Genomic DNA, 16,372 nt, shown 5'->3' on the forward strand with positions numbered 1-16,372 from the left:
CTTCAAAATATTATGATAAAATATGACAATGTATTAATAATTTATTATGTATATAAATGTGTGTATTCTAAGACATTTAAAATTTTTTAACGCTTATAGATAGTACTTTAATAGCCAATAATATATTGTATTACACAATTATATTATTTATATATGTATTAATAATTATTAGTACCTATAATTTTCTATGACCAATGATTTTTATCATATTGTATAATACCGTAACATGTATACATATATTGTATATCATAACTAAAATTAATTTATATTTTTTTTTACTAAACCATAATTGCAATACATAGTAACCTTTATTAAATATTTAACTGTGATTTTGGATAATTATAACTGTTTTATTTTGTTGTAAGTTATGTGAGGATTACAGGTAAATTAAAAAATAGGAATATTGAAAATTGTGATTAATACAATAATACAAAATTTAATATGAGTTAAGCAGTATGGATCAGCACAATTTTATTTAAGTATATAATTTATTAAGCAAAATTAATTAAATAATAAGAATATTTATTTTGGTAAAGCTAGTGTTATACTAAATTTGAAGCATTGTAGATGTTAAATTAATATACAGTGAAACCTCAATAAGTCTAAATACATTTCGTTCCTTTGCAAAAACTTCGATTACTCGAAAAAAAAAAATTAAAGATAACTCGAACATTCGGCATTCCTGGTATAGACGATTAATTATTATTGATTTTTACAATAACATTTTAATTTTGTTTGCCAGTATCATTATATCATTCTGTACAAATCAGAAAAATTCTCAGTCATTAGGCCACGAAAAATTCAAAGCTGGTTGACATAAAAATTATAAAAAACGGCACGAAGAATCATATGAGCCATTCATATCTTAGTAAAACAAGAAAAAGCTGTCCTGATATTACTTAGGACATTAACGAACATTCTAGTGATGTGGACAATAAAGTATATTTTGATTTAAATGTGTTAGAAAATACTATTGATAATATTATGAGCAAGAATCTAACTCGAAGTAATATCTTAAATTATTTTTTGTAAAATTGTAACAAAAAAAAATACGATAGTAAAATAAATAAACTCTCCAAGTCAAATTTTGTTTTCTGAAACCTTAATAACTCGAAATCCTTAATAATTAGTAAGTCAAAAACCTCGATAAGTCGAAAAAATTGCATTTCCCTTGAATTTCGACTTATCGAAGTTACACTGTATGTGAATATAAGAGTTTGACAAAAATATTATCATGGTTGTAATTTACATAAAATCTCAGTTAATTAGTAAAATTAATATTCTTATATTAGTAAAATAAATCTACTGCCAATGAAAGTTATAAAAAAATATATTACTTTTTAGAATTAATTATATGAATTTAGTATTGATACGTACTGCTAAATTTATTAACAAAGTGATTAAAAGAAAGTTTTTCAGTAAAGTTACTGGCATATTCTATATTATTTGCTATACAATAATATTATGCTTATTCTACACAAATTTTTATCAAAGGAATTAATATTTTTCATACTGTCTAATAAGTAAAAGTATTCTGAAGGGTACATATACTAAACTATACTCTTAAGTACTAGTAAAAATATACCTAAGTAATCTTAATCTAAATGTCGTACTATTGGTTCCTGAAATCAAAGTGCAATATACTATACAAATATTAATAAGTATTGATATTAAAACAAATAATGAAAAAATATATTATAAATATGTAAAAGTTGAAAATAAATCTAAAGTAAAATATGTAAAAAAATCTAGTCATTAAAATTGGAAAATTGGTAAAATAGAGTAAGAGAAATTAAAAAGGCACTGGAAAAAAAATGTATTTCTTTGAAGATAAATCTCTAAGTTGTTAAAATTAGAAGAAAAATAAAATCTGTTATAAAATAATTATAAGCTATATTTTTCAATAAGAAAATATAATTACTACCTATCGAAACAAAACAAATTTATTGTATTATTTCAAAATACAAAGAAGTAAACAAGTATGAAAAAGACAAAATATATAAACCTATTTTTTTTCATCATTGTATTCGTGTAAACATTTTAAAAATAATGTTATGTTATATTTTGAATAAAATCAACAACACATAGTATATATTATAATATAAGTGAATCTGTATAGTATATTGCAACAAAAGACGACATGTTATAATATAAAGTAGTATAAAAATATTATATTACCAAGAGGCGACTGGCTGACGGCGGTAGCAGGAGCAGTCTTTGGACCAGTGAAATTTGCAGTCCAAGACCGGAATTGAGATGTCTTCGTCGAACTTAATGTTGATGGCGTCGACAGTGCCACCTGGACTACACCGACAGCGACCTGAAACACACACTATTGTGTGTTTTCTAAGTCGGTTATCGGTGGCGTCGCAAATGTGTGTGTGTCTGAGTCGAAAATCACGCCGTCGCCGCCGCTAATAAGTACAGAGGACTACAAGCGACAGACGACGGCGAGCGACTGACTTAGACCCGGCGAAAGTACCTTATTTATACCCTGGCAGCCGGCCCGGGCGACTCCGAAATAAGCCCACTCCGATCCCTCCTCAGCTTCCATCGAAAACAAGCTGCACGTCAATCACGCTTTTACCCCACACCCCCTACAGCATTCTGACCCTTCCGCCGACCGCGGATTTAAAAGCCCCACACGCCGCCACCCAACCCTGCCGGATTTTAGGGTCCACGTTAAACCCACCCCATTCGGCGCGCGCACATCGCCCGGGAATCAACCCCTATGACTTTCGTTGTGTGTTGTGCTTGTGTGTGTGAGTATAGAGCTTACCCACGCCGGATAAGCGGCGAATCATAGACGATCTCTTTCGGGGGTGCAAGAAAGTGACCGGAGCAAAAGCTCACAGATTTTCCGCTCACTCCGGCCGCCACCTTGCTGAGGTCGTGATTGGCTCAATGGCTCGAAAATGCGACGCCCACCATCTCCGCCCGTTTTGGGTGCAGTCGCCCTACACTTTCACGATGTGCGCCGCGCCGTGCGGTCGGCTGTGGCCGCGCGCTTCGTTTACCCTGCTGTTACAGCAATGCGTTTTTCCCGTTCGCCGTTTCTGGTCCATGAAATAATATTCAACATGAAAATAAAAACGATCGAAATTCTCATCAGTTATGTTGTGCCCGACCCATTTCTAATATAATGTGGTTGTATAGAGGAATTTGCTGTTAAATAATATGATAATATATCTTGTGATTTTTTCACAGGTGTATAGTATTACGTACAAAGTGAAAGTATGAATAACTTTCGATCATATTCGTTCAACACTTTGACAGTGATTGAATGTATTGCAGTCTAACACGAGCAAAAAGCTTAAAAATAGAACTTTATGTTTATTCTAATATGAAACAACATTTTTAAAAGAAGTTAGTAACCACTAACAATACATTATATTTTATATTATTATAAAGTTTTTTTGAGTAGATAACGCGTGAATTTTTTAAATTATAACTATTATAGAATACTGTAAATTTATTATTGAAACTAAGGAATTATTATTTAAATTAACTAAAGTAATAAACAATACTATAGGTTATATTATAATAGGTGCAATTACTTAATTTTCAAGTATTAAACTGTGCAGTGTCTTTAAATATGAATTTTTGACGTGAGCTATAAACCATTACGAAAGGTATTAATATCAATATTAAATTGTGATTCTATTTATTACACTATTTGCCTAAAATCTAAATGGTTAATCTAATTTTTATAAAAAATATAGCCTAAAATTAAAATTAATCTTTTAATATAAACGTTGACTACTTTAAATTAATCTAAACTTAGTATAATACAGTAGAACTTCAATTATCCGAACTAATTGGAACTGTTCCTAGTTCGAATATGTGAATGTTTGGATATTGAAAATTTAAAAAACACAATAAATAAATTTTTAAAACACAGTTAAGTATTTTATAATACATATTATTTATTGTTATTATTGTTAATATTTTTTTAGAATTACATACATTACATTATTAAAAATACATTAAATATATAGGAACATAGGTATCATGTTTATTATTTATTTATTTTGATAAAATTATCGATATGAGTGCTTCAACGAGATCAAACTTTTGGATACGTTGAGGTTCTATTGAAGTATAGTTTGTATATATATTTTATATTTAACAAAAGTCTTTTAAATAAAAATATAATAATTAAGTGTATGTATAATTTTACTTCAAACAAATAATTCTCGTTTCACATATTATAATATAAAATCATAATAATAAACATAGTACATTTAATTACTTTAAAATAGGTATTAAAATATTAAAAATATTTAAATATCTAATATGTTGTATTATTGTACCTAATATAGTTGTTTCTATCGATTATTAAAAATGTTTTTTTTTTTTTTAATTTGCATATAACCTAAGATATTAAAACTAAATTATTATTTTAAAATTTCATGCAATTTAAGTTTTAGAGTTCTTATCATTAAGCAATGAGGTCTAAAACTGTATAATGGCTTAAGATTCATTTGTTTGATTTAAACCATTAAAAATGATGCAAAGTATTTACAAAAATTGATTAATAATTGTTTTGAATAATTTGATGGCTTTCCTCATTCGCACAATAAACTTTTGAATCTCGTAGTCATACCTACTTCCGTCCACGTATAATTGAATGTTATTTTGGTTATGAGTTAATTTAATTATTATTAGAGAAGGAAGTTTTTTAATTTTATACATCATCAATTAAATTACAAATTGAAACACTCAAATTGATAATAGAATATATAGGTGAGATTTCGGCTGGATTACTTCCACGGTGTAAACCACAGTGATTTCCACGTATCTAATAACACTCGTTATCTCTGCGGCATCGCTTGCGATTTGCGCAAAGTTAGATAATACAGCACATCGTACATTGCCCACTCAATGTTTAAATATTATTCATAATATAAAATTATATTATGATATTTTTTTTAAAAGTATATTTAGAAATATAAATTAGCCCGCAGGAAGAACAGCTGCCCACCCTGTCATCCCATACGCACACCTATGTATATATACGACATTACATTTTAGTTTTTACTGTTGATATTAATTTAGTTAGATAAATAGATAACCTTAATAGATTATATCTTACAAAGTTTAATTATAGGAATTTATTGTACTTTAACAATTGATCGTAAAATGGAAATTACAATAAAATGAATTATGATTAAAGGATATGAGAATATTAATCAAAAATAATAATAATTAATAATTAATTTCGGTTTATACATTAAATAGTTAGTAATTTTTTATCACTCCATAATATACCATTGCTGTCATATATCGACAAAACAAAGTGTACAAATTGGCAAAAACGATCACAATTTAGCTTCAAGACTAAATTTCTAATCATTATAATATGGCAATATTGCAATTATATTTGTAAGGATGCCACACTGACGATTAAGAACAGTTGAATAAAATAAAATAAATTGTAAAAGAAATAATTACCTACTTATGGTCGTTATTTAACTTCAGTTAAGAAACTTCGAATCAAATGTTGCTATTGCGCATTATTAAAATATTTATTAATTAATTACGTGTTTTAAAAAGACATTAATATTTTAACCTATATGTCATTTGCATCATTTTATAAGAGTCTTAAATATATTTATATATTCAGAAAAATATTAACAATATAATTACCAATTAGAGAGCTGACAAGGATAACACAATTATTATACGCAGAGCCATATTATTACCGAAGCTGTTCCACCCTATTATTTAAATATACGCCTTCAAAGTGTTGGTAGTGGAAGTTTATGAAGTATACAGATGTGTATCATACTTATATATATATTATCGCTCCCCCAATTTCCACCCCTAAAATATACAGAAAGGACCCCGAAAAAAACGGCACGTGCAGCAACCTCGATGAATGTTCTAGATGTTTCTCCAGCAAGGAAATTCAATCAAAATACCTACTCATTCCTTATACTTGCAGCTATATATAGAAACACTACACCATCACCACTCCTATTACAAAAAGGGATGCTACAAAGCCCTCTGAATACAAACAATATTCTACCCTCGCAGGTTCCCCTGGTAACGATGAAGGATTACTCAGCCAAACGACCCTTTTTCAACGAGAATGCATGATTAAAGAGTATAGTGTATGCACACACAGGGGTTGATTTGTTCAAAAGATCCGAAACATGAGAGTAAATACTTAAATATTACTAAAGTTAAACTTAAGTAATTTGTTAATTTAATATTTATATACAAAAAAGATTCAATATGTAGAATTTATAATAAAACCAACGTTTACAGCCCAAAAATTATTTTATTGTAATTTGACTTAATGTTATCAAATTTTCCTATAGTATGAGTAACCAATAAAAATTTTTAATATGGGTTTATATTAGGATAACTCATTAAATATATTTTAATTTATCAAATTTCACTGATAAATTAAACGAGATATGCACAAGTAATTGACATTTTAGCGTTGGGTAATGTACCTACAATATGTCATAAATAGACAGATATTCTGATTGCAATTTTAAGAATCTCGCAGAGAAATTTATAATTAATGACATTAACGGTTTTTATCTAATACGTATTTTAAATGGTTATTAGTTATTATTTATTAGTTATTAATTATTAAATTATTGGGTATTTAAAAACAATATTAGAAAGAAAAAAATGTAGTTTCGTCTTATTATTTTTAAATTGAAAAAATTATGCAAAACAACCAAAAATTAATTTTAAAATTGTAATATAATAATAGATATTTCAAACTTTGTATTGGACATATTTGTCTAGAAGTGCTTAAGCTGTCTCCTAATATCAAAAACCCCTCAAATATAAAAAATTTTTTTTTTCAAAACAGAATAAAAAAGAAATTACAAATTACTAATTAGAATAATTAAAAACAATAATTATCATTTAATCAAAGAATAATTAATATAGCAATCTTATTTAATACTAAAAACATGAGTTTTCCAAAATCTATGTAAGACCAACGTTTTTTTTTATACTTTTGTTTTTCTTGGGTACCACTAAAGTCGTGGTCTTTGAAACTTAAAATACTGTTTTTTTTTCTTATATGGCTTTGAGAATTAATTATTTCTAACATCATCTGATATAAAATATTTACCGTATACCTATAGTCTACACGGCTACGTTTATAAATTAAATTTCTTAACTGCGGTTTAGTAAAACTATTAATAAAAAACAAATAAGTACTTTTATTAATATTGAATATTAGTATGAAAGTTCAAATTTTCTTTAATATGTTTTTAGTTTTTACTATTTAAAGTAGAGAAATATATCGTAGTTAAAAATAAATAATAATAAATAACAAATGATTGACAGATTATATATTAAGGTTAAGCAGTTCAGTATTAACATTTGTCGAAACTAATTCTGACCGGGCATGATATTTGACAGCTTTGTTATCGATAGGTTATCAGCTTTGTAACAAACGCATTTCGGGAATTGAACGTATATCCCTATTATTATGTATCTACATCGAACATCACTGTGGATTCATAAAGGCAAAGGATCGATCCCAATAGAAGAGATGAAAAAGGGGAATAAACACGTTATGGGTTCAGAATCCAAATCAATCACTCGCCCTACATCTCGACAAACAGTTATATGGCCGCAAGGCTAAAACCCTTAAAGTTCTTAAGCCCACGTTTCCACGTATTTGCATATATTATATGAAGCTTAATATTTACACCGATGAACGATACAAAATTAATGCTTTGAAAACGAATCAATCAAGTGATACGCTTTGCATATTATACTGTTATTGTTTATCTTTAATGTGTGCACTAAAACATCAAGTGTCTTGGAGAGCCCTTCATAAACCACACGATATGATGTATCAGTAATGCATACATTAAAAATGTGTAATGTTTTACGAATAAATATAACGAGCAAGGATCGTAATTATATTTCTAAACAATGAATCCATCATTCAATTGTTCATCAATATTAATTATTTAATTTGCCATACACAATTTATAAATTACATTGGAATTAAACTATAAAAACGTACGTAAAAACTGCACTATTATTTAAAAATAAAAATTTAATTTTTGTTCAATATAATACATAATATTTTAAAATAATTAATCATTTGTTGTTGTTAAAAATGTTTGATTAACAAATAAAAATAATTATCAATAATGCTTAAAATATGCATTTTACCTAAACGTCATAAGTGGCTCTACGTATTGTTATTACCTATTTAAATAATTTGATGGTAATATAGAGCAAGAAAAATATTTTATATGTCTAGCTTACTAAATAAACACTTAAAAAATAATTTGAATGACAATCATAAATCATAAGAAGTATATAATGAATATTTTAAACTGTAGAACATAAATACGCCTATACTCTATAATTAATATTCTTGTATACAAAGGTCCAAAAGCCAACATGAATAATTATTTATAGATATTTGTAAATATTTATTAGAACACTAATCGACCATAAAAACATATCTTAATTATCTACTTATACTTACATCTTTAGCTTTTTTGAATTCAATACACTTCGTAACTGACAGTTCTAAGACTAACGACATTACATAAATTACTTGTAAATTACGTATGGTTTTTTTTGTAAAAATTTTGATTGTTGAAGATCGTACTATTATTCTACAGCGATTATAACAACCAGTTTTTTATCCGTCTTACAAATCCCTAAATCATTTTTATCTACTGTCACACCAACATGGTGCCGGCCACCGAACTAATTTGTATGCAAATTATTTAAAAGCAACTCCATAATTTACCATTACATCATAATATACATAATAAAATTATTTAGAGATGGCTGAATTGACATAATGATTATTAATTGACTTGTATAGCAAGTATTTGGTATTACCATCGTTTAAATGTATTTAACAAAATATATATTTATTCATGATATATAATTATGTTTTATTAAATATATGAAAAGCCAAATGTCAACAATTAAAATAACAATTATTTTTGACTTGTTTCTCGTTTACCACCAATTTTATCTGTTATCGTTGTTTCTCTAATAATCAATAAAAATACAATTATTTATACAGTGATGAAATTTATTCGGATAATTTAATATTGTAAAAAATCGTCAATGTATACTAAAATGCTCCCTTAGATCAAATTATGTAAAATCCTTATCAAAATTAGAGGGAATACATTCTATCCTCAACAACCAAGAATATTTGCTCATTTTATATTTAATTGAGTATATTAATTAATGGTGTTGTAGCTGACTCAATTAATCGGAAATTTGAAATCATATTGAAAAATAATGAAATATTATATATATTTATATTGTAAATACTTCTTTGCGTTTCCAAAAATACATTTTGAGAAAATGATTAATAGAGGATATCAAAATACTTTTTTTTGGATTATGTAAATTATTTAATTCATTTTAATATTCTTGTCAAAAAATAAAAAACAGAATCAAAAATAGTAAATGTAGATATAATTAATTTATTAGAAAACATGATTTTATTTCTTGATATTGTTATTGCGCAATGTAATAATAATATGTTTATATAATTCAACCAGGGTTTGGTATTCAAGTATTATAAAGTGTTTTTTAATGTTAATTTTTATCTCAACTAGGAAGAACCATGTAGGGAGTAAACCAGTTTTTATTTTAATTTGAAAATATAATAATGTATATATAAATAGTAAATTCATCAAGATATACCGACAGTCTGTGAATAATATAAAATGGACTTTAAGGGCTGTAGTTACTCTGTTATAAGGACACACTAATATAATTTATATAATTTAAAAATACACATATACCTACTATATTACGTAATACTAATATAATAATAATGGTGGTTCAAATGATATCTATGTGAGAACGGAAACTCAACATATAAATTTAAAAACGTTAGTATTACTTAGTAGGGCATAATAACTATTTACAATACCATATGACAACCTTTTCACTATATTTCGATATTTTTGTATTATGTTGATGATATTTCATCGAAAGTTCATTACAAACCTAAAAAATAACTATTCACCGCGAAATACCTTGAAATAGAGCTAATTGTTATTTGTTACCTGTTTATAGTTTGATAATTGCGGTCCCCAAATTTGAAATTTATTTTAGGGACCCCCTTAAAGTCTTGATATAAGAATTATTCACTATTCAGTGCTACCCATATAATTTATTTGAATCTATTATTTCTAAAACCTTTTTCTTTATGAAGTATTAATAATACAATTTAATTCCGTCTCTGTAGACTATAGTCTGTTGTAATTATTTATAGATAAACAAGCGACATTTACAATTTTATTATTCTAAATGATAATAAATAAAATAAATAAATATTACAGACTATTGTTGTCGTAGTGCTAGAGTAGCGAGTGCAAAGTGATAGGAATAATATAAAAATCAAAATATCAACATTTATTTATTTCGTATAGAGATTAGTTAACCAAACGAGTGCTGATTACAAGCTATTTATATAAAATAATTAATTAATTAATTAATTAATTCATAACATGATATTCACCCACGAGGGCATAGACCGTAGTGTCGCTACTCGATAATAAAGTCGACATTAGATACTAACTATAGACTATAGATTATAATAGTGTAATAGAAAGTTTTCTGATAAAAATGGTTATATCAAATACTAATCAACATATTTTAAAATTGCCTAAAAAAATCTTGTTATTTGTTCTTTAAATTATTTAGCAACCTTTGCCCTTTTTTACCAGTCAGCCCTTGGGCATACCATCAACGTAATTGAAATATTTTAAGGACATTTTAAAAGTAAATACCTGCTAAAATACAGAATATATAATTATCATATTATCATTATACAGAAAACAAAATAACGTAACATTGGATTTCTCTATCAGATCAAACGTACAAATATTAAACGCGTTGTGAAATTGTGTTCACCCAAAAATATGAACATATTGACAAACAAAATATTGAATATCCTAATATTATTGTACTGTAATTGTTGTAAATAAATATAACACATAAAGGTAAATTCTCTGGAGTTGATCGATTGCATGTTATAAACTGTAATAATTCCTAATACTTATAATAGTTGTAACACAAAATTAATACAATGTAAAATATTTTGCTTAATTTAAATGAGTAATATTTAGTACATTTATAAACACTTAATATTGGTATAAATTAATTCTGCAGTATAAGTATTTAAATTTATAAATATCGTAGTTCTTAGATTAATACCTTTTGTTCATAATATTATGTTGTCATATTTAAACTATTTTTAATATTAAATTATTAGCGAATTACGAATCTATATAATAATTAGTACTTTTCTTCAACAAATCCGTTTACTGTGTTATTTACACCATTCAATTTTCAATCATTTATATTTTTTTTTTGCGGTTTAATGATGGCAAGTACAGTATGGTGCATGTGCAAACTTTGAAAATATTAAAATATTTCAATTACGTAAATTATATAGTATAGAAAAGTAGAAAACGCTAAACATCATCTTAATGATCACCTGTTTTAAATACTAATAAAATATGTACAAAATATAATAAGTATGAATATAAATAATAAAATGTAAACTTATGAGATTAATCGACGATAACGTATATTGGTAATAAATGTACAAAATGTTAAATTTCTACAGTTTCACATGAAATTGTGGATTTACGTATCCTACACACTTAAATATTGAGCAATTACTAATAATTTTTTAACATTAATCTTTCTCAGTTATTATACACATATTAAAATATTTAATCTTCTATAAAAGATATAACCTATCACTTAAAAAAAATATATAAATTATACACATAGTTAATAAATAAATATGTTACGACAATATATATAAAGACACAGAGTAGCTAAAAACCAATAAATTGATTACTAATGTAAAAATATATACTGGCTAACTCAGGTACACTGACCTCAATTAGCAACTCTGATACATTTCAATGAGTAACAGTAGGTCATCCTGGATTTTTTCAAAAGGAATTATTGTGCTTATAATATATTTTCATAAATTACATATTTCTGAAACTAGTGGTGATGGGTATTTTATAGAATCCATTTCCATGTAAAAAGGCTTCTGATTGGGAGGAAAGGTGTTACCGTGTTGATTTGACTCATTTGCCCCTCTTCCGAGAATTTTTTAATGGCTATTAGCAAGGTTGGGATTTCATAATATTTGCATATTTCTTATGAGATGTTTAAAAAATAACAGAGTAAGTTAAAAATGTGTTTCGTGATACAGAGAACTTAATTCAAAATTTTATTTTGTTTTTTTTTGCATTTTTTGCAATTTTTTTTTAGTTTTTAGTGCTTTTTTTGAACTTTTAAGACTTTTTTGAATTTTTACCTGTTTTTGAATCAAATTAAGTTGTATTTAATGAAATTATATTTTAGCGAAAATGTGTTTTTAGATTTTCGTCAATCGAATTATCAAGTACATTGCAAATGTATAGATTTAAGTAAATAGACCGATTACGCTAATGTAACGCCTTACAATAAAATTACAGCAATAATATATAGGTACAATATAATATTATGATAATTTCGTATTAAGTATTTGGTTTTAATTTTTGTTATCTAATGATTATGTTGTTTTTATTGCATATTTAGCGATATTTAAGGTAACATCAATTATTATAGTGCATAATTATGCAATTTTAAGTGCTATAAAATTCCAACTCTGGTCATCAGATACTATATATAATATACATAAATATACCTATTTATATATATTTAACATCCAATGCATTTTTATTTACAACTATTTGTAAAATTATACATAACTGTTTATTTATTTTTGAAATTTATTAAAATTACAAACAATTTATTCGATTTTTTTATCTACATAATAAATACGCGTTGAAATGTTATTGACTGTTGTGTCCAAGTCACTTACACTCGTGTAACTTATACCTACATTAAAATTAACGTATTCATTTATATATTGAATGTAAAATATATTTTATTAGGGATATTTGAGTCTCACTCTCCAATTTAATTTGTAAGTTTATAAATGATTGCATAAATACACATTTTGATCTCGAACAATTTTTAACTATTTTATTCGAAAATTGATATCGTTAGTAAACTATATTATTAAAATATAATATCATAAAATATACTTCCATAAGAACAGATATTTCTTGCTCATGATTTATAATGTTAAAAATAATGGTATTTATTCGAATTATTGACCTAAAGGTTATTCACATCTTATCACCATAATATTCTGAGTTCTCCCCTTCTATGAATATGTATCTGAATATTTTATTTCATACATGGTAAAACGCCGATAATCCGAACATAAATCAACAGGACGTCTATTATCTGGACGATCGTAAAAAAAAAAAAAAAAATTATGACTCATAATCGTATATTTCGTCATACCATACCGTAATTGTAACCATAGATAAGATATCTACCACTATCGTGTTTATGTATAATGTATAAAAAATAAAAACTATTCCATACAGTTATCGAACGCTGGTTATTGGTCAACGCTACGGCTTCGGTAGTTCGTCATTTTTTGGGTAGGTAAATCAGTTGTTGTCTAACCTTTGCGTTTATCAGTCGTTACAACGAATGAATTACAGTGTCACTATGTCGTCTAAAAGAAAACGCGTAGTACTTACTATCAAAGAAAAAATTGACATCATTGCACAATCGAAAAGTGGTGAAACAGGCCGAGCATTAGCAGAAAAGTACGGTGTTGGAACATCGACAATTTCAGATATAAAAAAAAATGCGGACTCTATCCTTAGGTACGTGGATAATCTCGATAATAAAGAAGACACATTGACACGTAAAATGATGAAAAAATATAAGACTGAAGTTTTAGAAGATGTCGAATTTACTGGTTTCGTGCAGAACAATGTTTTTGGATTTATCGTGGGACCTAGCTACTTTGAAGAAAAAGTTAACAATGTAGCAGACTAAAAGTTCAAAAACTTTGAAACAACTAGTTTTCCAAGTCAGTTTTGTATTTTTTTTTCTGTTAAAATATTTATAGTGTATTCCTTTAAATTTTATGACATTAATTATTTGTTTATTATTACAAATGTCAAATTACATTATAAATAATAAATGCAAATACATAAATACATACGAATAATTTTTAATGTGTAAATTTGACGTTAATAAATTATTAGTATAATCAATGTTTAACTATAATTAATGAAATAGGTACGTCTAATTACATTTAATAGAAACGTTTATGTGTTATTTGGTCGGTAAGTACAACCAGAAATTTAGAAGTTAAATTTTGTTTTTTATAAAAAAAAATAATGCGTTATCAATCATTACAAATGCGGAAACTCTATGCTCTTAAATGTTAAATGAATAAATAATATGTACAAGACACTCAATAGAGATGGACTTGGATTACAGAGGTCTTGGTATATTAGGAGCCCATTGAAATTAATTTATAATTTTTTTTTTAATTTCAAATACTTATGGTATGATATATATATATATAATATATATTCATCGTCATTTTTATATTGTTATCTGCGGATAACTATTGATTATTTTTAAATTATCATGTATAAGACATATGTTTCATTTGTAATGTGTTGTAACTATTTTCGTCTAGAATAGTATTACATTTTAATATCTATACCCACTCTGTGTTGCCATCACAGAGTGATGATTTTATTACACTTACCTCTTAGTTCCATATTTCCAATAATTTAAAAAATATTATAATAAAAAACATTTTTATTATCAAAATGCTTATTATTTTTAAGTTTTATTAGAGTTTTTGAAACTATATAGTACAGGAATTCAAAAATTAGCGTGGGAACTTAATTATACTATAGTTTAAAATTTTTCAAAACAACAATTTTTTAAATTATTTTGTAGTTAAAAATTGATGAAATTTTCAATTTAATAGACTTGAAAATCTATTACGAGATTCTATATCTATAGTAATTTTATTCTTTCAGAAACCTAAATAATTTAAAACATAATATACACAGCTACTATAGACTTAAAATTTTAATAAAATTGATTTGAATATTTGTATCTTTTCATTACTAAAAATTTACGTATATTATAATTTATTATAAATAATTTTTTTTTTTCCAAAATATTAATTAAAATTTTAAGATTTGTATATCACGTAGAAATAAATTAAAAATGAACTACTATCATTGTTCCATTCTAAAATATGATGTCTACTAATTTATTAGTTTTCACTAATAGTGCAAATATAGTGCTTTTGTCAAATTTTATTTAATAGCCGTAAAGATAGCTATAGATATAATTTAATATCATAATATTACTGTAAGTATTTTTTAATGCATTTTCTCTAATGAAAAATAACCTTTAATGGATTTGATAATACAACATATATTTTATTTTTGTTGCGTCTAATTGATTGGCACTTAATCATTTGCAATTCGTCTAGATGAGTGGACATTGAATGCATAAGGGCACACGCCCATAAAAACATTAAGGTATATTAATTTTAGAATAGAAATTTTAAACAATAATTTTAGAACAAGGAATGTATTATCCTGAAATCACGTGATCCTTTTAAATGGTAAAAACTAGAATTTTCACTATTGAGCACTGCTGATGATTCCATTTAATAATTGTAGAATTTAAATGGACATTTCATTTAGAAATAAAATAACGTGATCAAATTTCAGACAAATTCGTTTTAAATTTATAGGATAATAAAAACAACTATAATACATATTATTAACTGTTAGGTATATGTCTATACATAACTTTTTTGATAAATATCTGTTGTCACAATAATACGACAAAAATGATCCACACTTATATTTATTTAGTTGACTATTTCAATACTATAATACGCTAGAATCATACACCGATAAATATTGTAAGATATATCGATAAGTATTTTTTTATTTCCATGTCGATGCACAATAAGCTGAACCATAAATTAAATATAATTTGGACGTACGATACCGAACGTATTATAACAAATCTTATCGAATTTTAAATATATTCTTATTTTACGTATCGTCGTCGTCATTGCCAAAAAACAACAATATTCATTTTGAATTATCCAGATACTCAAGTGACGATAACGTTACTAATGGTTTTGTTGTCTTGTAGAAAATAACGTTCGTCTTGGCGTGTTTGTAAAAAAAAAAAAATAAATATCGCTTTAGACAGGTATTCAATAAAACTAACCATATCTTAGGGCTCTTATGCTACGATTATAACTATAATTAACATGAATCTCACCCTTACTATTATAATCGTGTTATTTAATATGATTATTATTTTTTTATATATACGACCGTAATTATTATTTTGTGTTTAAAACGATACACATTACACATATACATACACACACATAAGAAACCGTTGTTAAAAAGAAATTTATTATCGATGAATATACAATAGGTACCAATTTTGGGAA

General features: G+C 25.9%; 1 protein-coding gene across 1 annotated transcript; it reads left to right on the plus strand.

Moving 5' to 3' along the window:
- The first annotated feature begins 13,575 nt into the window (after positions 1–13,575).
- LOC112595740 (tigger transposable element-derived protein 2-like) lies at positions 13,576–13,911 on the plus strand. The gene has a single exon (XM_025341039.1). The coding sequence runs from the start codon at positions 13,576–13,578 to the stop codon at positions 13,909–13,911; it is 336 nt and encodes a 111-aa protein (XP_025196824.1).
- Positions 13,912–16,372: the final 2,461 nt, after the last annotated feature.

Source organism: Melanaphis sacchari, unplaced genomic scaffold (genome assembly GCF_002803265.2).
Source record: "Melanaphis sacchari strain LSU unplaced genomic scaffold, SCAv2.0 Contig29_pilon_pilon, whole genome shotgun sequence".
Lineage (NCBI taxonomy): Eukaryota > Metazoa > Arthropoda > Insecta > Hemiptera > Aphididae > Melanaphis > Melanaphis sacchari.